A 23,765-nucleotide genomic window follows, 5' to 3' on the forward strand; every position below is an offset into this window, starting at 1 on the left:
CATGGGACCTTATTTCGGAAAAAATATGTAGCCTATGGAAGTCAATGGCGAGAGACAACTTATCTTTTTATTCCGTCTGAACTGTGCCCTGAACTACACATATGATGTTTGTCAATTTAAAAGGTAATTATGAAAGTCAAGAAAGTCGCAGTTTGTCATAAAACAGAAGAGTACCGTTTAGTTTTATGTGAAAATCGCTCAATGAACTACATCTCTCGTCTCCCACTATGTACATCACAAGATCCGTTGCTCGTATGTGTGTATTCTGGCTCAAAACACTGGCACGGCGTTACGTTACGATTATAACATAAGACTATAGAAAAAATGACAGACGTTAGCTTCAGTAAAGTTAGCTTCATTCATTGAGAGAAAAGGTATGACGCCCATGTGCGCCTTCTGGGTTTGTAGTCTTTGTAATTACGTATTTTCACAGTCTTATACCTCAGCAGTTTTACATCAAGCTGCGACTTTCTTGACTTTAAAATGTATCTTTTAAATTGACAAACATCATATGTGTAAATCAGGGCACAATTCAAACGAGATCAAAATATTTGTTGTCTCTCGCCATTGACTACCATACAATATTTTTCCGAAATAAGGTCCCATGGTGGTCGACCGGAAGGGGAGGGACTTAGGCTCTCTATAAATGCTAAAAAACAGACATCACCACAGCCCGTCTACGGAGAGCCTTGGCACTTCCTATTAACCCCATTGTATAGATCTTGGTTGCAGTTCCATTAGAATTCCACTGGAGGTGATCGCAGGCGAGTGCAGACTGAATGGGAGTCTATGGGGCTAGGCGGCTAAATGTGTCTCTTTCATCCGATTGCCGTTGAGAAATCTCAGATTTTATTGTAGGTTTTGCAAGTTCAACATGGGTTTATAGGTCGAAAGTTGAATGAACGAGTACTTATGTCCTTTCGATTTCTTACAGGTTGAGTTGTTGTTGCCCATAACACGCTAGCATTCTGCTAATGAACGCTGATTGGTCAGTGAAGGACTGATTACGACCAGAGATACCGCCTGATGGCATCGTGGCATCCGAAGCGGGACCAGAAACAAACAAAACAAAAACTCTTCTAGCACGTTGTCGATGCCTCGAGAGAAAAGAAAGTGCAGAGCGCGAAAGCACCAAAGTGACTGAAGGATTGCCGTAAAGCAGTATCTCTGGTCGTACGATGTGTATGACGTCATTGACATTTTAAAAGACTTTTTAAAGCAAATAAGTGACTCTAAAAAATCTAACACCCAGCAATGTGTAATTTCTTTGCATCTCCTTTCGAATACAACATTCAAATTATTAGACAAAAAATTATATCCTGTGAAAAGTGGATTTTGAGGGCTATTTCGCCATAGACCTCCATTCATTCTGCACTCGCCTGCGAGCGCCCCCGCATGGACAGAGACGTGTTACTGCAGCCAGTCCAGAAACCGGAAGTAAGCAGAGAGTGCCAATTCTCTTCCTATTAGACATTCTCTGACATCACTAGCTTAACCTCCCAGCGATTGGCTGGCTCCCGGGTTTTCACACCCTGCAGTTCCTTCCCCCAGCCACCAGAGGTCTCCCCCTTCTGAATGCCACAATTTAATTGAACGCACCTTTGATTTGTACTGCTTTATGTTTAAGTAGCCTGGCTCTACCCATAGACAGTATAAGAAGTGGACAGAGCCATCTCATTGGATCTCAATTGAGACAAGTGAAGCCCATTTTTAGCGATTTCTTAGCACTTCCTTTCCTGACGCGCAGACTCAAACCGAGCAAAGCGTTACACGGACCACGTGAGCAACCCGTCTGTCTTCTAGTAGCTGTGCCATGAGAAATCTGAATCATTCCCTTCCGAATCTTGCAGAGACGGAGAGTGTGAGTAGGAGCTGTACATGAGCTTGGAGCAGGAGCAACTTTTGCTAGGTATTCTGATTAATTATATTGTCATTTTGCCTCCACGTCCCCCCGATTGCCCGCGAGCTTCTCCTCCGTCTATACGGTAATCTCTCTACTGTGCGACAGAGAGTCGCGTGGTTATGACGCAATCGTTAGCCTACTTTTACAAAAACTGCTTCTACGGGGCCATAACATAAGCTACAAGGTAATGGAGCATTTTATACATTGTCGTGTTCCTTTAGAAATAAATAATGGACAAATGGAGTCTTCAAATGCCTCGGATGTAAAGTTATTCGCTGTCAAAGTGACGCCAAAATGAATGGGAGTCAATGGGATGCTAACTGCAGGTGAAGTTCTGCTACAAGATGGTGGCACGCGGCCGGCTTCAACTTCCGGTCGACTTCCTTCCCGCCTGGCTCTACCTCACCTGTAAGTTGGCTAATGATATTGCTATTACGAAATTCTGAATCACTTCAATGGCATATTAGTTTGTTGTATTCGTGTTTTTACCTTATTTTGATTAGTTTGCCTTCTTAAAATTGCTTTTGACTCTGCCTGCATTATTACTATGATTACTGCATTAGCATTTTACTATTTTGCTCATTTAACTCTCTTAAGCTGCAACGGGATTCTCACACTGTGACAGTCCGACAGGCTGTGTAACAAGGTGGGAACATTGAAAATGACCATTAGCATAGCAAATAAATCACTGAAATAGTAAGATACTGAATCACTACAGAAGTTATTGTTGTAAGCTGTGGTATTTTCCTTTGCTTAACTCTCATGTATGTTTGATTGATGTTATGTTGGATTTATGAGCTGGAAATATGAGCATAATATTTTCCAGTTGCAGTTTTTGCAATAGTGTACACCTTGCTCATTGGTATTCAGAAGAACCTTCAAATTCTCTCCTCATTCATCTCATTAATTGGATCATCTGACTGAAATTACCCCCATCAAAAAGGAAATTATCCTGTAAGTATGTTGACCAGCTGTCATTTTTCTTTGCCAGAACAGTAGGCCTATCATAAAGATGATGTTTTATATATGGGACAAAATTCAGACAAATCCAGAAACGTGATAAGGGTCTCAAATATGTTCTCTCATACATATGCTTTCAGTTAAAAATTTCACTCATCTGCAATAGCCAAAACCACAAAGCTCACTATTTTGAATACAGAATGAGAATTTATATTCCTGTAATGACCATGTGCTGCATATAGAATACATAGACGTTTTGAAAACCTCTATAATTTTGTCATCTATATGTAGTACAGTGTTTGTTATTGAATTGGTATCAGTGTTGGCCTGAGATGACCTCTGAGTAAAATATGTATTCTTGCTTATCTGTTTGTTTGACAGCCTCCACGTTGCATTGTAAAAGTACTGCAGTCATTATTCAACATAATTTCCACATTATATACGGTATCAGACTGCATTGAGGGAAACAATGCAATGAATTTAGACATTTCTAAGCTTTCAGGAGTGATTGGATCATTGAGTTTGAGGCAAGCTTGAAAATGCCGTTTCTGCATTATTCATTTATTGTTATGAATTAGATGAAGATTGGTTAAAACATTTTTTTTTCAAACTAAGGCTATAGATAAATTGAAAGAAATTATAAAGCTTATGTGCAGTATGTGATTTTCATTGTACAGTATGTGCAAAAGCAAGCATGTGCATCAGGGCTCGTGTTTATGCATTTTATTTTTGTATTTTGTGTATGTAAATGGATGCATAAAGACAGATTAGGGTTAATTTATTCTAATGACAAATTCAAATTTTCATTATTATAGAGTAAATTCTGTCTTAGTGTTTTGCTTTTAATCACTCACTAACACTAGATGTTTGTGGGATAGTGGTGTGTTAAGAATTAAAAGTTTTTTAATAAAAGAAAAGTCTAATTAGACAAGATGACTTAGAGATTATTTTGTATTAAAGTCAAATTCTAAAACTGTCATGCAATCACTGCTGTTCTATTGAGTGAATGCATGTGAGTGTGTGCGCACATTTGTCTGTGTGTGAAGGGGGGTGTGTTTTATGTAATGTAGCATGGTCTGTTTGGTAACAAAAGTGGTGACACTGAAAATTGGGTTACCATGGAGACAGAATTTTCCCACTTTTTTTGTGCTCATGACAGACTCGTGCTAACCTCTCTTCCAGTTCTTCTTTATTTCTTAATTCCCTTATTTATTCATGAAGTTGTGCATATTTCTGTTGTTGCTGTTGGCTGTATTATGCACTAACTTGGCTTATTTTGTCTGCGTTGGAATTGGAAAAAGCAGATGTTTGTTTGTAGATGTGAGATGAAGGAAATGTAATGATGTGTTGTGTTGTGTAATCTAAACAGTCCAAGGAAATGGGAAAATCTTCATTAGTCAACGTGAGCTTGTGCCGGTTGCCAAAGCATGTCATTTGTGTATAGCTCTCTACTTTAAAGAAAATTTCAGTCGTAAAATTGTTTCATTATGAGCTTTTTGGATAATTACCTTCGACTCCTTTTAAGTCAGTTCTGGGCTTTCATTTAATAAGCAAATAACTCCTAATTTGACACAGTTTAACTCTGCATTATACACACAAATAAGTGCTTGTCTTTGAGTGATTCATATTAAAGATTTCTTAATAATTGTTACAGATTCTCTGGAGCTTCAATACTGCTTCCATACATACACAAACAAACCTGTGTTTTCTAATTAGACAATGAATGAATTCATTGAATGGTTAGCTAGCAGAAATACCTTCCAGAAAACATATTTAATTTTTGTTAGATGGAGCAATGCTAGCGTCATTCTCTACTGTTTGAGCCACAGGAATGCTTATGTTCAGATTTTAGATTTTGCTGCCGGAAATTTCCTAATGTTGTTTTGGGGTCTCCTACAACAGGTTTACATGCATCAAAGGTCAAAAAACTGTTTAATTTCCTCATAATATACATTTGCACATCACCACATTTTCAATGATTCTCAAACGACTCGTCAGATGAATCAATCTCTCTAAATCCCGCCTTTCCGCGAGCTACTCTGCTCTGATTGGACAGACAGCTCAGTCTGTTGTGATTGGTTTACCGTGTACCGCGTGCGCATCGAAAACAAAAACACCCATTGCCATAACAACGTCAGGTCTGTGTGTCCTGAGGCTTCCTACACCGTAAACTAAAGACAGTAACGAACAATGACGTCGATTTTACCATATCAATGTGAGTGCGAGTCCGATGATGAAACTCTGGAAGAACTAGTTATTCAACCCGAACCTCCATCACAAGGACGACTCGAGCAGGACATTTCTCACTACTCAGTTTGAGGTACATTATGAGATGTTGCAACTGTAATTCCTCACCATCAGCATGAACAAGTGCATGTCCATCAACAAACCAATTATTTTACCAATTTATTTACAGAGTATTTTTGTAATATATTGTGGTGAACATGTGGAAACTGTATCAATAACAGTGCATGCATGCAATGTATACATTAGCTGATGTGACTGATGTGAATGACTGGAGTAACATAAACGTTGGTAAAACAAATCTTGCTCCATGCTTAATCTTTCCTCAAAGTAGTGAGAATGACAGACAATCTGCATTAATAGACACAGTTATATAATAGTGGCCCACAACTGATTAGCAGAAGTATTTAAGTGAGACAGTGATAACATGAGTTAGCCAGTTAGCAGGAGACCTAGACAATATAAAACTCAAAACTAAGTATTTTTAACACCATCTTTCAAGAGCAAGCGGTTTGCGAATCCTGCATTGACATCCAAGATTTGAGAAGCAGTCATCAGTGAAATAAAGGGAAAAGTTAAGGATTATACTGCTGTGATATCATGGTAAAGATGAATTTTAACCACTGATTCTTCACATGCTCACATTGTACAGCACAGGGTCTTCTTGACATGATGCTATCCAGTATCCACAGGAATCAGCTGCAGGATTGAGGTTCAAGTTTTCCCTGGTGTCTGTGCGCGCAATAAGTGGGCAATATGCTAATGTTTCGTCTTGACGTCACAACGAAACGGCTTATGACTCGTTTGAAAAACAAGTCATTTCATTGACTCAGAGTCGACTCTTTATATACGGTGCACTTTCAGATTTAAAACTTTGCAGGATGTTTTCATTCACTTAGAGCTATGTTACACACTACATGAAAGGTCATTTTCAAAAATCCATAATAGGGGCTCTTTAACAGCTTTTAGCTGTTCTGATGTGTTTTCTATCATGTATAAACTGAAAAAAAAAAAAAAAAAAAATCTCTCTTGCCAAAGCAAATCAGAGTTCCCTTTGAGCCATGAATTTGCATTATTTGCTCAAGCAAGCAGATAATGGGCATAGGTTTCCAAACTTAGATACACAGACATGGATAATCACAATGGACCTGCTGTTACAAATGGTAAAGTTTATCATCTTGAAATTTGTTCCGTGGACTGTAAAACGTCCTTTTCCTGCCTATTCTGAAACATGATTGGCCAGCTGAGGAAGACAAAAAATGCTGGGGGTAACAAATAGCAGCAATGCATTATGATATGTGAATGTATAAGTTTAGATACATCAAAACTAGTTTATAGAGGTTTGGATGCTTATATTCAGCAGTACATTAAAATCAATGTAATCAATGCAGGTTGTCAAAATGGGTCATTTCTAAATAAGAATTAGTATATAAAGGTCATGAGTCATTATAATGCTTGTAAGGACGAACAGCAAGACTGAATGTTCCTGAGGCATATAACTTGTGTAAGCATGCCTGTGTGTTTGTTAAATTATATGTATGTTAAATGATTTTGTAGTGTTTGTTACATCATAATCAAATATAGTTTTCTGGTAAACATGGCTGGCCGGACTGTGTTGTTGAATAGCAGTATAAAGTGCTACCAATGCTTTCAAAAATCAATTAAACTGACCTAAACATTTGAAATAAGATTTAGCTATCTCTCTTGGAATATAGAAATGTGTCTATGCAAGGATGTTGTGTAACTAGTTTTTTCAGGGGTACCAGTGGCAGTCCTGAAATTAATTTCAATATGTGTTAAAACATACCTATAAGAGTATTATACCAATTGACAGCTAAAGTAATAATGCAGTTAGGCTAAATAAATTTGTGCAGAATAGTTGCGGAATAAACTTGATGAATTCTGTGGAACTCTGCTGAACTTTCTGTGTGCTGGCATAGGTTTTGTGGGGTTAGACATGACCAGGGGCTGAATGACAGAAACATCCTCAAAATCCAATTGAATTTGTTTAGTAACCATGGTAACTTCGCTTAGGAAAAATAACTTCTGCGAATCTTAAATCAAAAATTAATATAGGACGTTTTTGTAATACAGCGCCAGAAGACAAACACTTCTTCTAAAAAACCCAGCAATGCAGCTTACAAATATATGGATTTAAAATCTGCTTGTCTCAAAAATCTGAGGGGAAACTTGGACTTCTGTATATCTATTCTTGTCCACACTGTCATAATCTGAAGTTTAAAAGACTTTAAATAGACTTGTCAAGCAGTTTTCATTTGACTGGGTAAATGATCTTAAAGCATAAAATCATTTGATTTAATTGCACGAGTTGGGGATCATAACGGCTCCCGTGGATTTCCTACAGGGAAAGTACACAGATGGGAGCGTCTGACTCATAACGACCCACCAATTTTGGCGCAAACGGAGCAAGCTCAAAATCAGCGTTTTCATTGAGACAGACAGGAGTCGGTTCGTTGAATTGTTTTGCTCTCTTTAACACGTGGAAGCGACAGTGGATGGGACATGGTTTTGCAACATCGAGAGGGAAAATGAGTTGTTTACTGAGGCGTCGTGTGATTGAGAATTTTCCACAGTTTTGACGCGCCCATCATGCGCAGGGACTGTTAATGGCGCTCATTATCATTTGACTGTATTCATGTGTGTGATGTGGGGAGAGAAAGAGAGAGAGAGAGAGAGAGAGAGAGAGAGAGAGAGAGAGAGAGAGCGCCTCAATCTAACATCTACTTGATTCATGGAGTGTGCGTCTGAGAGCAATGGTCTGTAAAGTTGGGTGGAAATATGAACGAGCATAACCAAATGTTTTTCCTCAGATAAAAGATACGAATACAATTAGTCTGCGTTTACAGATATAAAATCAGTTTATATACCCCTCTAAAACGTATATGTTTACGTTTCATTACAGGTGGCGAGGGAAGAGAATTGAGTTGAATTTGTCGCGGAGCGCGTGGGAGGCATTGGCCAGTACAGTCTGAATTCCGCGCTGAGATGTTAAGGAGCGTACACGCGCTCGACAGTTTGCCATGATGTCTCGAGTTCAGTCGATGGTGTCGCAGAGGAATCTATATCTGAAATAGATCGCATCCCTGCTATCGACGTTTTAACGTCTGAATACGGCATGTTGCAGTTTTCTCCAAAAGGATGCGATATTGACGGAATCCCCTCATAGGAGACACGCGGACCTGTTCCTCTGCGGAAAGCGCTCGAGACCCTGAAATAAATAACATACATATTAGGGTGAAAAATCCATGTGGTCGTTTCATGTCGACTAAAACATTGAACGTATTTTTTCTTCCTCTTTTTCTGGTGAATCTCTGCCAGGAATGGACACGGTAAACACAGCAAGGGCACTGGTGGAATTACGCCGATAAGAGCGCTGAACTTGACGGATTTGTTTATAAAGAAAAAGAGCAAGGTTATACGATGACGAGTGAGAACACGGTGTAATTCCTGACTGGTATTTTGGAAATGTATAACCAGGATATTCGGTAAGTTGTTCTCTTTTTACTTTCAATAAAACATCAAAGACCCTATTATTCACATATTAATATCCTTACCAAATGTGGGTTCGCTCTCTCCTTCAAATGGGAGTCGTTGGATCCTACCGTTGACAAAATTCGTCGGTTTATTTTCGTGATGGGAGAAATTATTTCAGCCGCCTTGATGCGCAACACCTGCTGCGCGAGCGAGCGCCCTACATAGAGACAAACCCCGCGCGCGCGTGAGGGGAATACCACACCGGCCGTTATTTAAACACACCAGGTCTCACCTTTGCATCGCTGACTATATACCTTAGGAAGCTCACTGATGGGTATTCTTTAAAACACGCTTATGTGGTATTGGTAATGTGGCAATATAAGCATCTTTGAGGTTACTTGGTTCTGTGCGGGGGACCGTTACGCTTCCACGCAGATCAGTTTGCCCACGAGCGAGAAGTTATTGAAATGCACTAAATAATGAGTTCTGTCATGTTTGTTAACATAGTGTAAGGATTTTGGTTGACTTTCTTTCAGAACATTGAATACTTAAGCTCCTGTCAAGGTGGTTCGCCGAAGGTCTGAAAAAAATGCGCCGAGAAACGCGCCTTCTCTGTGAGGAAATCTTCGTGGATAACATTCACAAGACACCGGTCAGTTTCACAGATGGCACATTTCAACCACGGCGAGTCTTCTTCACTGACACCTCGTGACACGCAAGGTAAGATACGTTTTAAATATTGAACGTTTAGTAATTGGTGTGAAGCGGCGGATAGGGAGATTCGACAGGGGGCGCCGTTGTTTCGTGGGTTCAGTCTAAATGGGGGAATGGGGGACTTGCAGATTTGGGTGCAGTCACGTTGTCCAAGCACATTTTTGATGTTTTCCTCTTGCTTACAGGACCAGTCCTGAAATAGTCTTTCCTGCTTTGGAGGATATAAATTTAGGAGCTGAAATATTTCAAAACCGCCCCCTCTCTACCCACACATGCATGTATAGAGACACTTATGCACATCTTGAAAAAATGACCTTAACTGAACACCCAGACATAAAGCAATGCATTCTTACATTTGCTATATTGAGACGACTCTTGTTACGCTTCAGGCTAGAAAAATAATTTACGCAAGTACTCAAACATAGACATGAGCACTTGACCAATGAAATGCCCTGTTGAACATTTTTAATGTGCTCTTTTGCTGGTAACAAACCTCAGGACTCAAGGGGGCAATGGAGTTACCTTCAAAATTTTGTGCAATTAAAAATTAAAGTTGCTATAAACATACTGACTTTAAACTTACATGGCAGGATTCTCTTCAAACTGTTGCTTCGACATGACAGTAGTTGAGAGAGAAAACTAAACATAAAACATAAAAGAGTAATGTCAGCGGTACCACAGTTTTCCACAAATTTCATAAGCTTGCATGGCTAGAAGTGTCTGTGTTCACATATTTAGGTAGAATATGTTTAGGCCTTAAACAGAAGAATATATGAGCATACGTGTGTTGGTCAGAGAAAGAGATAGATGGGGGAGGTGGACCTAGTGCAGGTGCTTATTTTGAGAATACTCATAACTGTTGACCCCTCCGCCTTTCCACACAGTCAAACTCAGAAATCCACCCACAACCTCCCCATTCGCCTGCGTAGAGAAGTGATCTCAGCGGTGATATTCTGCTAACAGAGCAGCCGATCTGCACTTCACGCTGTGGTTTTAAATTATGAAATATGGGCTGTGACAGACCATCAAAACTGTGGTTGGTACTTCCAGGCATATACTCAAACTTCACTCGCACAAACACTCCTATTGGCAAGATGTTTTTGCCAGCGTTGCTTAAAATTTGATGCGTAAAAAGCCATGGGTCTGTTTTGTATGTCAGCGAAACGAACTGTCTTATTTTGAACCTTAGCTGCTCTTCATTTGTATCCTGCAAGCTTAGGGTGAAGGTGATGTCTAATGTGACTGAAAACATTACCGTTTGTCCGACAAATCTGACAGTTGCACATGCAGAAGCAGTGAACGAGATGCAGATTGATGCACTGCATTTGCAAACACTAAGTGCTACTCCGGGTTAGACTTAAGGGCATGGATGCTTTGCTGGGGATGAGGATGCCAGTTACGGATGTTAGCGAGTATACAAAATGAGAAAGTTACAGGGACAACAGAGCACAATTGCCAGCCTCTGGAATCTTTAATGCATCCATTGAGGCATGCACGACTTTTTGACTTTCACAAACTACCAGTGCAACCATCAAAAAAGCAATTAGGCAATTATGTGTTGGCACTAATTAGTATGCTTCACAATACAGCTAAATGTTTTAGCTGTCAGAAGCTAAAACCTCTTGCTATCTGTAATAAGTGTTTGCCAACAATTAAAAATGCATCAATAAATGATTAGTTTGTCAAGTGTTTAACTAGTCTTGCTTCATTTATTTAAAAATGACGTTGTAGGAGGAATTATATAATACATCAGCCGATAAGTCATCCACTTTTTTTCTGTTCCTGCATTGATGTATTGATGTTGCGATAACATATAAGTAATACATATCAGTATACTTAATTAATTGTGTTTGGTCATATACAGACACACACACACACACACACACACACACACACACACACATGTAGGTGTGTGACACGATACACAGTACACCATCTAAAATGACTTTAAATAGCATTTTGCACAGTGATTTTCCTTTTTATTATTATGCATGCTGGCTTATTACATAATTTTAATTAAAAGACTACATGGAATATTTATATTAAGTTTGTCACATTGAAGGTGATTAAATTGTAAAAATATAATTTAGTTATTAGAATTATATAAATATATTATGTCTTATAGAAATATACATTTTATATTTTTGTGAAGTTGAAAACCCTATTAAATCTCAGCTACTCATAGAAGCATTTGCTATATATTCAGTGTAACTTTTCAGGGTAAGACTTTTTCTGTTAAGCTGTGAATTTATGAGCTTCTGCATAAAGCTTTGTCCTTTGTCGAGGACTGGCAATATAAAATGGTAGTATCTGCAGAAGCTGATGGTAGCACATTCTTATCACATTGTTCATTGCTGAGCACACCAAGCAAACTCCCCAAACTCAAGCTGTGGAGACTGTGGGGTTCATTTCATTTAATTGATTTTTGTCATGATGAGGATTGATTTTAAATTACATGCCCTGTCACATACAGTATATTAAGAGACAAACTGACACTATTTCATGATGCTATTTATATGTCCTGTTTATGTCAGTGTGCCAATGACATCCTCAAGCAGACTTAAATAAGAAACAGAATATTTGACTATTTTTATCATAAGATAATTCTCAACATCAGAGTACTTTTTCATCTGTGGTTGGTGGCTGCCCAAAAGTCAGTGAATGAAATGGAGGCATAAATGACTGATGACTGAACTCTAGGGATGAAGCAGGTGTATCCAGTGACATTTCTGAGAGTGAAAAGTTCAGAGTGAATTTGATCAATTTTGCTATCAAAGCATGTCTGATAGCAGACAGAGTATCTCTACCTTGGTAAAAGAGGCCAAATGAAAAAATCTATATTTTTTAACTTTGAAGGATTAAAATCAGTCAGTCACTCACTCTTTAGTTGTTCCAAACCTGCATGGTTTATTCTGTGTAACACAAAAGGAGATGTTTTGAACTGTTCACATTGCTGTTTTCCATTCAGTGAAAATGAAAAGGAATGGGTGCAGATTGACTTACCACTGTGAGTATGTATGGACTTACCATTATGCTGTTTGGAATAGAGCTGCTATACAGGAATGCATCTCCTTTTGTGTTCCACAGAAAAAAAAGTGGTATGGAATTCCTCCATTCTGAAGTTGACTTTTACTGTACATTCAATCTCCTGAGATTGAACCATCTTTGAACCGCTGACATCAGTGCACTTAAATTTAACCATGTGTAAGCTGTTCTTTACTCATGAAGTTATAATGCACTCCAGTTAGTGCATGGTGTCATCAATTATTACTGTAATTTAAGAGACCGCTACACTAGCCATCTGGAATCATTCAGGCATCAAATTTTGCCTAGAATCGTAATAAACTATTGAAGAGTCCTATCAATTAGACGGGCCATTTAAATGCAACCACGCTGACAGTACATCAGAGTTAATTGCTAATAACTGAGCCACTGTTCCATTTAACTGTTTAGACTAATTGAAAAGTATTGACTTGAAATGATTGAGTAGTTGAACAGAGTACCACGGCATCTTAACCTTTAAAAGCTTGTCTTCCGCTTTCCAGACCCCCTCACTGAATCATTGCGTGCAAAGTAATAGGCCGGATGTAATTTATGTCTGTGCGTTATCTGATTTTGGTCTAGTTTAGATCTAGTAATCCTGATTTGTTGCCTGATGTGATCTGATATCTGAGCATGTTTTGCATCCTTCTAAAACTTCTCATCTTCACAGGGGCTGAAGCCAGGAATGATGGGAGCTGTAGTCTGGTTAATGGTCTTATGGGCTTTGCTGGGTTGGTCGCAGGCTGCAGAGAAGCCTCCATCCCTGAGTGTAGCTGTGATACTGGGCCAGACCCCCACCGTATCCGAATCAGCCCTGCGTCCGGCTCGTGGGATAGGTGCGCCTCTGGAAGTGACTGTACTCAGCGTCCAGGTGAACCAGACGGACCCAGGAAGCATGCTTACACACCTGTGTGAACTCATGTCCCGACAGAGACTGCACGGGCTGGTCTATGGAGACGGCACGGACCAGGAAGCAGTGGCACAAATGCTGGACTTTGTTTCCTCTCAGACTTCCATGCCCATACTGGGAATCCATGGCGGCTCTGCCATGACCATGGCCGAAAAGGTAAGCGTGCATTCCTCCCTGGCTGGCTGTATGCGCTTTATTTGTCACTTTATTTTGCTTAGGCATTTACAGCAACCCACCGCAGAATATTTCATCATATCTGGCATCTATCAGGTGTTTTCCACCAAGGCCTAAACAGAAAGCTTCATTTCAAATATCCAATGCCATGTTTTGGACTGTCTAGCTGTGTGGCATTAAACGAGACACAATTCAGATACCTGGCAGATTTTCTTTATCATCATGCCATCTGCATCAGATATAGCCTGACGGATTGCCAGTCTTTCTGTCACTGTCCCTCTGTCTGTCTATTTGTTTCTGCAAAGTTGGCGATGAGCTGTGTTTATAGCAAAATCAATAGCAGTTGTGTGGGTGTGACAGAAACCTGTGGCCGGGTTAGTGACAGATCTGCCACAAAGAGTTTAGTGTTGATGCTGAAAGAGTTTATGATTACACATTGATTCACTGATTCTTTCATTTTTTATGTTAAACGTTGTTCATATTATTAAATTGATACATTTGACTATTAGGCTATTACTACACATTGTTCATCCACATAAACTGGAGGAACTTCTTGTAGGCGACCATGTCATCCCGTTGCATCATCTGGCTGAGTTCACTTCAAACTACCCCTCCAAAAGTGATTTGATAATTTTAGATGAACGCATAATCTCTTTTAACAGTGATGAAATAACCACAGAGTAAGTGGATTGTGGTATTCTGTCGTGGTTAGGAACGTTTCTTGCTTAAACCAGACAGTGTTTTGGATGTTTTTTTGTTTTGTTTTTTAATTCTTCAGTTAATACAGGTGCTGGTCATAAAATTAGAATATCATCAAAAAGTTGATTTATTTCAAGAATTCAACTTAACAGGTGAAACTAATGTATTATATAGACTCATTACATGCAAAGTGAGATATTTCAAGCCTTTATTTGTTATAATTTTGATGATTATGGTTTACAGCTTATGAAACCCACGAAATCAAAATCCCAGAAAATTAGAATATTACATTAAATCACACAGTAATTACACAGTAATCCCATGGTCATTGAACCAGGTTTTGGTTCTTTTGGCAGTGTGGGCAGGTGCAAATCCTGCTGGAAAATGAAGTCAGCATCTCCATAAAGCTTGTCTGCTGAAGGAAGCATGAAGTGCTCTGGAAATGTCCTGGTAGACGGCTGCGTTGAGTGGACAGCACAGTGGACCAACACCAGCCGATGACATGGCTCCCCAAACCAACACAGACTGTGGAAACTTCACACTGGACTTCAAGCATCTTGGATTGTGTGCCTCTCCATTCTTCCTCCAGACTCTGGGACCTTGGTTTCCAAATGAGATGCAAAATTCGCTCTCATCAGAAAAGAGGACTTTGGTCCACTGTGCTTTATTAAATCCAGAGTCAACGCAGCCGTCTACCAGGACATTTTCAGAGCACTTCATGCTTCCTTCATTTTCCAGCAGGATTTGCACCTGCCCACACTGCCAAAAGAACCAAAACCTGGTTCAATGACCATGGGATTACTGTGTAATTACTGTGTGATTTCATGTAATATTCTAATTTTCTGGGATTTTGATTTCGTGGGTTTCATAAGCTGTAAACCATAATCATCAAAATTATAACAAATAAAGGCTTGAAATATCTCACTTTGCATGTAATGAGTCTATATAATACATTAGTTTCACCTGTTAAGTTGAATTCTTGAAATAAATCAACTTTTTGATGATATTCTAATTTTATGACCAGCACCTGTAGATACTTTTTAAGAGCTGCTTTATTTATTTTTAAACGCAGGGTTTTTCCTGCATTGCAAATATTTTGGTGGCCGTTAAGATTAATATTTGTCCGCCAAAGATTTATTTGATAATTTAATGTGACGATATCTGCCATTCTGCAGCACTGGCACCCCCTGACAGCCGCCTGCTTTTAAAAAGTGTGTGTTTGTGTAAGCTCTTTGTGAAGAGCGTCAACGGTTTCTATTTTCAGTGTGTTTTTACAGCGTTGAGCAATGTAGCCAATCACAGACATTTCTGTTGAGCTCGTAAACGCAATGGTCAATCAGATGTTTTTAAGTTAGAATCCGCTCAAAATGATGGGGTTTTTGTTCACCATGAATTCTGCACAATCTTTAATCCTTTCATTATAATGAACAAAGTATAAACACAATGTCAATAAGAGATTCATTACACAGCTTCATTGATTATAACGGGAGTTGCGCAAGAGTGGAAAAGAGCTTTTTATACCTAGAGTTGTAATTGACAGCTTCAGTGATTATAATGGCAACTTAATGGTGATCTTTGCTCGTTTTCTGCATATAATATATTTTTCATGCTGCTAACTATACATTGCAAAGGTTCTGGATTGACAACCGTATGATAGACCGTGAAAGCCATAGCATTGTACGGAACTAAACAATCTGATACTTTATGTCAAATGATCTGTGCATTAAGACTTGGAGTGTTAGAAAAAGTGGCAGTTCTATTATTTCGTACTATGAAATTTGTTACTTTTTTGTTCACTATTCAAATCAGTCAATCTAATTTTTTATTATTTTTTTACATTTAAATTTACATTCTTTTTAAATATAAAATAGTTCTAAGCACATTTGTTTTATGATCTGTCCTGGCAGTGATTTAATTCACAAATAGGATGAGATAAATTAATATTACAAACTGTTTTTTTTTTTTTCTGATTTATTGTCGGTGCTGGGCTCGCAGTTCACATGGGTAGGGTACTTTTTACTGTGAGTGTGGATGATCATGTTTATCCGCCGCCACCGAAGAACATTTTTGACCCAGGAGGAAAAACCCTGGAAGTATGACGAGTTGTTTGTGATGGCAAGTATATATTGAAAGGTGTTTAGAATTCATAAGGTTCCGATTTTTCATTATCTAATTTCCTCCGAGCGACATCCTCCAACTCCAGCTTTGACACATTAGGCCCGGGTTCTGCTGTAGAGTTTGGAGGGTAATAATTGAAGAGACTCTTCAGGAGGGAAGCGCTGCTTAGGGAGTCAAATGCTGGGGCTGATGTGAATGAAACTCAAACATTAAGAGGCCCCCTGCTTGCTGTTCCCACAACGCTTCTTCATCCCTTCTTTAAATCATCTCCCAGAGTTCCTTTTGATACTCAGGCATTGCTGTATTGGCTGTGCAATAACATGTCACGCACAGTGCATTTCCAAGTCTGAAATAAACAGAAATATAAAGACACATTTACCACCAGATATCACAACTAAAATTTATTTAAAATAACTGTTTTCTATTTTTATACATTTTTAAAATGTAATTTATTCCTTTGGTGGCAAAGCTGAAGTTGTAGTCTTCAGTGTCACATGATCCTTCAGAAATCATGCTGCTCGAGAAACATTTCTTATTACTCTACTATGCGGCTTAATATTTTGTAGAAACTGCTCAACATATTTGTAAAAATGTTCCAGGATCCTTTGAATAATTCTTTGATGAATAGAAAAAAAAAACAATATTTTCTTTTAATCAGAAATCTTTTGTAACTTTTCATGAGTTTAATGCATCTTTGCTGAATAAAAGTATTAATTTCTTTGAAATAACTATATTACTATACTTTTGAATGGTAGTGTACAATGGCACAAAAAAGCATGTATGAATTTCCTCGCATTCACTATCAAAATATCAAGCCAAATGGTATTTGTGAACAAATACAGTAAGCCTTTTCTTAGCATTTACATCTCAATTATTTATATAATATCCTCTGACCATTACATCAAGGTCAGCTTGTGAAGTTTCTGGTCAGACTGAACAGAATGAAACCGCTTCAGTGTCAATTTAGGGTAAATGTGTTAACTGTGTTAAATTTTATCCTGTTAGATATATATAATTGAAGTAGACTACTGTATAGCACATTAATGTTTTGCAATGGTGAAAATTAGGTAAAGATTATAATGTTACTATACTGTCGGGAGTATTGTGAAAGTGGATTTTGTGAACTCTGGCTGCATGAGCATTTACCTAAATTATGTACATTAACTATGATAAGCACTATTTATCAGTAGACACATCACACCGATTATTAGCCTGTTATGTGGTATACACAATTCTGTTGGTATACTGATTATAAATTTAGGCCTATATATTTGAAGTATTGTTAAAAGTGATTTTTCACCCCTAAATGAAGATTCTTTACATCATTTACTTGGACTCATGTTTTTACAAACCTGTATGAATATTGCTTCTGCAGAACACAAAATATATTTTGAAGGATGTTGGTAACCAAACAGTTTTGGTGATCATTAACTTTGCATTGTGTAGACATAAATAACACTGAAACATTTCTAAAAATATATTTTTATATTCCACAGAAGAAAGAAAGTGATTAATTTTGGATACATGAGGGTGAGTAAATGATGGCATTCACCCGGATTAGTTACCCAAACTTAGCCGTTATTTTCTCACCCTCATAACTTGTATGCTGTTTTTTTCCCCCATGAAACACAAAAGGAGAGATTTGAACTAGTAGGAGTTGGACAGGACCACATAAAGATTATTCAAAATGTATTCTTCAGTGATCCATGGACAAAAAATGACAGATTTTAGGTTTGGAATATCTTTTTGGGTGAACTATCCCTTTAAAATGTTTCAGAATGGCCTTTATCTCTCTATAGTATTACACATCCTTTCTCTCTTGTACCTCTGTGTCTCTTGGGCTGCTTTGATCAAGTTCAACTGCTTGTCTTTTTTGCGGTGCACTCATGGGGGTGCGTAAGTGTGTTTTGAGAGCATGTATGTGAGGGTCCTGGAGGATGCTTCGCTCCGCTGTAAACCCAGGTTTTCCTTCTCACGTTATTAAAAATGAAGGCGCGGGGACGCATCTTTTTAACCATGTTTCCGCCTTCCAAGTGGGAAGTAAAGGGCAGGGAGCACTAACGCACACTGTGGCGGCAGGACTGAATATTCTATGAGCTGCTTTATGTGGTTCGCATGTTCAGTTTCTGGAATGAGGTCTGGGCTTATGCGTTTAGGGTCTATATGGTGTGCTTGAGAGGAAGAAAGAAAACAGAAGCAAAAGAAGGAAAGAGAGCCAGGGCTGAAGAGTTAAACACTAAAGCTGTTTTCTGCCCCATTGAAGCTGTTTTTATCCCATCTATATTAGAGAGGTGCATTATGGGAGAAGAGAACAAAATAGAGGGGCTGGCATATATTAAATATGTAACATACACTTACGGGCGGACGTGCACACATGCAGGGTCCTTTTCTTTTTCACTTATCCATCACCCACACACCCTCAAATTTTCTTGTTATTCATTGAACAATAGACTGAGGTTGCACTGGCACATTAGATCATATGATGTCATCAGCTGTGCCAAATAAGTGCCTATAAAAAAACACAGTAACACACAGAAAACCCACTTGAAGGGTGAAAGCCAACTCATCCCCCAACAAGCTTATAAGACACTTTGCTGATGTCACCGTGACATTAGTTTGATGATGTCAGCTACAATAACTCTCTGCACTGGCTCAGATCATTACTCCAGTCAGTGTCACATGATCCTTCAGAAATCATTCTAATATGCTGATTTTGGTGCTTAAGGCGAGACACTACAGGTGAATAGGGTACAATTTTTAACTAGCAGATATCACCATGAAACTTTCCCAGTTGATTACCTACATTAAGATGAGAAAAAAATGTATTACACGTTTTCTGTAATTTAATGTTTAAATATGCAATATCTAAATAAATATGCGCTAATTTGCATATATATATATATATATATATATAAAAAAACCGAAATCTGAGTATTGGATAAAGCCAGGTTAAAAAAAAATTTTTCATTGTGTTCACATATTAGATGGGAAAAAAATTACAGAGGGATTTATGGATATCTACTTTTGTTATCCTGTAAATCAGAATATACTGTCAATAGCCTTAAAAAAAAAGATTTTCGCCATGTTTTTTGTAATAAAATGTTATATAAATCAGGCTAGGAATAATATATTTACAAATCCCTCTGTAAATGTCTTCATAATATAACTAGGTACAAAACTGGAAAGTTTGGTGTATATAGGTGCTACTGAAGTGGAGATTTCGGACTTGGAGTATGAGAGAAAAGTCATTTTGAGAAAACAGGCTTTAAAGATTTATCATCAGCCAATGAGATTGCGCATTCAGCCCTTTTACTTTCACGATTGGTTGCTGATAAAAAGGAAATGACCATATTTGGATCCGACAGCATTGTACAGGAGAGAGAGAGAGAGCTTTCCAGATGTTTTTTGTATTTGATGACAGGGTGCCGGCAGCGATCGCGGAGCAGCGTGTTGATTAAGAACGCCAACTTTTGTTGAATTTATGAGAAATCTACAGACGCAAACAGACAAAGTGTAGTAAAATAAAGACCTAAATGTGTATTTCGGACTTTTTTTCCACCACAAGTCTGAAAGAAGACATGTTATTGAAGACAAATATCCAAAAATCTCAAAATTGACCAGTAAAAACCCCCCGATGTTTTTGCCTGCCGTGTCTCGCCTTAAGAAATATTTCTTAGTATTATCAATGTTGAAAACAGTTGCTGCTTAATATTTTTGTGAAAACTATGATGCTTTTCCCCCTCCATGATTATTTGATGAATAAAATGTTAAAGATACAGCATTTACAGTATTTGAAATATGGTTTTTGGTAGTAATGTATTTTCTGTCACTGTTTTGATCAATATAATGCATCCTTGCTGAATTAAATGTATCGTATCAGTAAAAAAAAATCTTACTGATCCCAAACTTTTAAATGGTAGTGTATCTGTTACTAAAATATTTATAGCACGAAAATAAAGTTTGGATGTTTACACGTCAAATAGTTGTCAGTCTTTATTTAGCTTAGAACAGCATTCTGTGTCGCTTTAAAATACTCACCCAGCTCTTGTTTACACTTTACCTGTGCTCCCAAATGCCCCCAAGGAGGGATCACAACTGCTTAAGTGAAAGTCCTGTAAACGCCAAAATAAACTTGTTCTTCGTTATTTTGTGTGATGTATTGCTGCGTTTCAGGCAGACACCACAATAAAGTCACATTCGCGAACCTACACTGGAATCTAATTTAAGATGCTTTAAAAGACTCCGGAATGGGACACAGTGGACAAACGATCTGCCATCGCTCAATACTCTGATAAATCCTGCTCTCTCCCAACAGTCCCGCCTTAATGGCCACCTTGTTATTATGGGCTGTACCAAAAGTGACTCCCAGCAGTTCTTAGATGCTGTTATAGATGCACTTTTCTTACAAAGATTTGAAATTATATATTAATTTACAGTCGTTTAGTGTCAATAGGACACTGGATAATCGACTTAAGTCAGGTGATAGGAAAGCTCCCATACTATATGTGGCGCTTTGAACTATAGAATCAGACGGAGCTTTACAGCTCTTTTCTTAGAATATAAAGCTTTCAGACCTTTGTCAAGTTTCAGTCTGTCCCTTCTTTTAATCTCTGCAATCCCACTATATGTGAACGTTCCTTTCCCCCATCTCTCTCTTTTTTTTCTTGTTCTATTTTCTTTTCTTTCTTCATCTTTCTTCCTTCAGGGTTTATCAGAAGAGAGGGTCTACACAAAGAATCCCTCTCCCTGGCAGACCACCAACATGTCTCTCTCGTCCTCAGTTATTTTCTTTCTTCCCATTCCTCTCACCGCTTCTTTCCCCCGGGTTGTAAAGGACAATCGGCTAACATGGAGATTGGTGGCTGTGCTCAGGACCGAATGAGGTCATTTTCGCTCTTAGTGCTGCCTTCACTGGAAATGACAGTCTATTTGGGAGAAGAACGGGTGAAACAACTTGAAAAACCTTTGAAAGCAGCTTTTAAGGTCTAAGTTTAGACTCCCTGTTCCGCAGACTTCTGCGTTTTGTGCGACACTAACTTTATGAATATTGTATAGTGAAGTAGACACACAGGCTAAATCATTTTGAGTGAAACAGTAACCTCATAATTCCTTCTGTGTTTTTGTTTTTTTCAGATGTGTCTGAGGCCATAGGCTTTTTTTGTGTGTGTGTGAGTGTGAGAGACTGACTTATAAAGACAGACAATGAATGTTTGGGAGATTATGCTAATATGTTGAATCTTTTATGTGCATCCGCTTAAGTTGCCTTTGAAAACATTAAGTCACTGCTATATACAGGACCGCTCAAAATTTTGGGGTCAGTACGATTTTTTTTTTTTCTTGAGAGAAAATAAGAAATAGAAAGATTTCTATTTCAAATAAATCTCAACATTTCCACAAATATATTAAAAGAAATGTTTATTGAGCACCAAATCAGCATCTAGAATGATTTCTGAACTGTTGAACTCTTATCTATGAAAAAATATTTTTTGTAAAAATATTTCACAATGTTACTGTTTTTACTGTATTTTTGAACAAATAAATGCAGCCTTGGTGAGCATTGGATAGATAGATAGGGTTTTTTTTCAAGCAGAAAACTAGAGTTATAGATGTTTTTGCAAGCAGAACATTATTGTGATAAATCAGTCAAAGCCATTGTTGGAATTGGTATAGCGTATTTGCATCATTAAACACGTCTGAACATTGGTGTTTACAATAGCACTGTTTTACTTGTGCACAGATGACTGCAACACTGCAACAGTATCGGTACAATTCACAAGTTGGTTTCAAACTCACACTCGATGTGTCAGCATGCACCAGGGCATGGCTTAATGTGCCTTAATGCTTGGTATTTGTCATTGAAATTACATAAATATGTATCCAGAGACTGTGTCTTTATTTGTTTCAGGTGCTATTTCATAGAACAGCAGCAACTTTAGAGAATTTCCATGTTTGGTCATAATGGTCTAGCAGTCATCGCATGATCAAAGACTGCCTGGCGTAGGATTAGATGTAGAAATGTGTAGCTGTTCAAAGCGCTGGGCCACAGTAGCTGTGTGTGGGACTGATCACCCCTTATGATTCACTTCCATACTCTGTCTGTTCAGGCAGGATTGCATTTCTCACTTTTCTGTTACCAAACTGTATGTCAGTACATTTACATTATTTTTTAAAAATCAGGTTGAGAAACAAAGTGGTGAGATTCTATACTCTTAAAAATAAAGGTTCCTGTTAAATCCATGTACAGTTTGCCCATAGTAAAGAATATTTAATATCTTTAATATCTCAGTTGGTACTCCTAGACATCTTTGAGATTAAATGTAAAGTAGGTGAATTGCTTAAGTCTCATTCTTAGATTTTCCATCCTTTGAAAAAGACCCCAGTAATCTCACATGTACCACCTCAAGAGTTTCAGATGAGATCTCAGTACCTCAGTCTGATTTCAGTATGTATTCAAACAATCTTTCTCAAAATTTCTCATCAAGAACTGCAAAATTACCAAATTAAGCTCTGTACTTTTCCTGAATGTCAACAATTAGACGCATTTCCACTGTCAGGCCAGGGCTAACAACGTGCCGGATGGGCCCAATAGACCAACATCAAGCTTCGTTTCCACTGTCATGCCAGTAGCCCCGCAGCGCTACCCAAAATCCTACCCTTAACATGCCTCTATATAACAATGTCTCACAATCTCACCATTTCACCAGCATTGGGCTAGCTGAGTGAAAACTAGCTAGACCGCAAAATGAGCATGACGTTTCATCTTTGCTTAAAGACTCAAGACTCCAGCATCGATATTTGACCAATGATTTACAATAAGAAAAAATTACAGTGACAGTAATTTATTAATTTGTGTAAGGAGTGCACATAAATAATTCTGAATCAAACTGGTATTTATCATTAGCATAAAAAAAAACACACACTTATTCAGTCACGCCTGCTTCCATTTATTTGTAATCATAGGAATGCACAAAATAACTCCATTAAGGTTAAGTCCAAAGGCTTTCACATATAGAAATATATTGATAAAATACCATATGTTTGTCACATTTCTTTAGAAAGAATGATAGTTTCTATTCATTTTTCACTAAACTATACGATCAGAGGAGGTTTGAGCGGTCTCTCCTCTATCACTATACTGTTATCCTTTCAGCCAGAGCAACAGAGGAACTCACAGGCAGAAAACAGGAGCTTTATGAGCAACCGGAGTATATATAATTTATGACCACATGCGGATGCTTTAGTCTGGTATCAACAAAGGCACAGGGAAGAGACAGATGAAACACAAAATTAAATAAATACACGATTATAATCGCATATGATTTGTTTACTTTCTTCAAGCTGTCTCTGGTTTTTTCTATAATCATAAGTGTATTTATTATCGCAATTGTTTGCATAAGTAGCCTTTAGCATCGCATATAAATATATTTCTGCCTCATACGGTGAACTGAATCCCCATCAGATCACAATCAGAAGTTATTTCAAACACTCGCTGGTGTCTGAAAGGGA

General features: G+C 38.1%; 1 protein-coding gene across 2 annotated transcripts in view; it reads left to right on the plus strand.

The window, feature by feature from the left end:
• The first annotated feature begins 7,702 nt into the window (after nt 1-7,702).
• The window catches only part of grin2ab (glutamate receptor, ionotropic, N-methyl D-aspartate 2A, b), a 104,715-nt gene continuing 88,652 nt past the window's right edge, over nt 7,703-23,765 (plus strand). The window contains exons 1-4 of one of the 2 annotated variants that reach the window (XM_084091482.1): nt 7,817-7,884; nt 8,031-8,613; nt 9,139-9,322; nt 13,029-13,424. In XM_084091482.1, the coding sequence (XP_083947608.1) occupies nt 13,044-13,424 (381 nt within the window). In that variant the 5' untranslated portion in view covers nt 7,817-7,884; nt 8,031-8,613; nt 9,139-9,322; nt 13,029-13,043. Of the gene's footprint in view, nt 8,614-9,138; nt 9,323-13,028; nt 13,425-23,765 lie in introns of both variants that reach the window. The other variant, XM_084091481.1, reaches the window with a different exon arrangement.

Source organism: Abramis brama, assembly GCF_963993115.1.
Source record: "Abramis brama genome assembly, chromosome: 2".
Lineage (NCBI taxonomy): Eukaryota > Metazoa > Chordata > Actinopteri > Cypriniformes > Leuciscidae > Abramis > Abramis brama.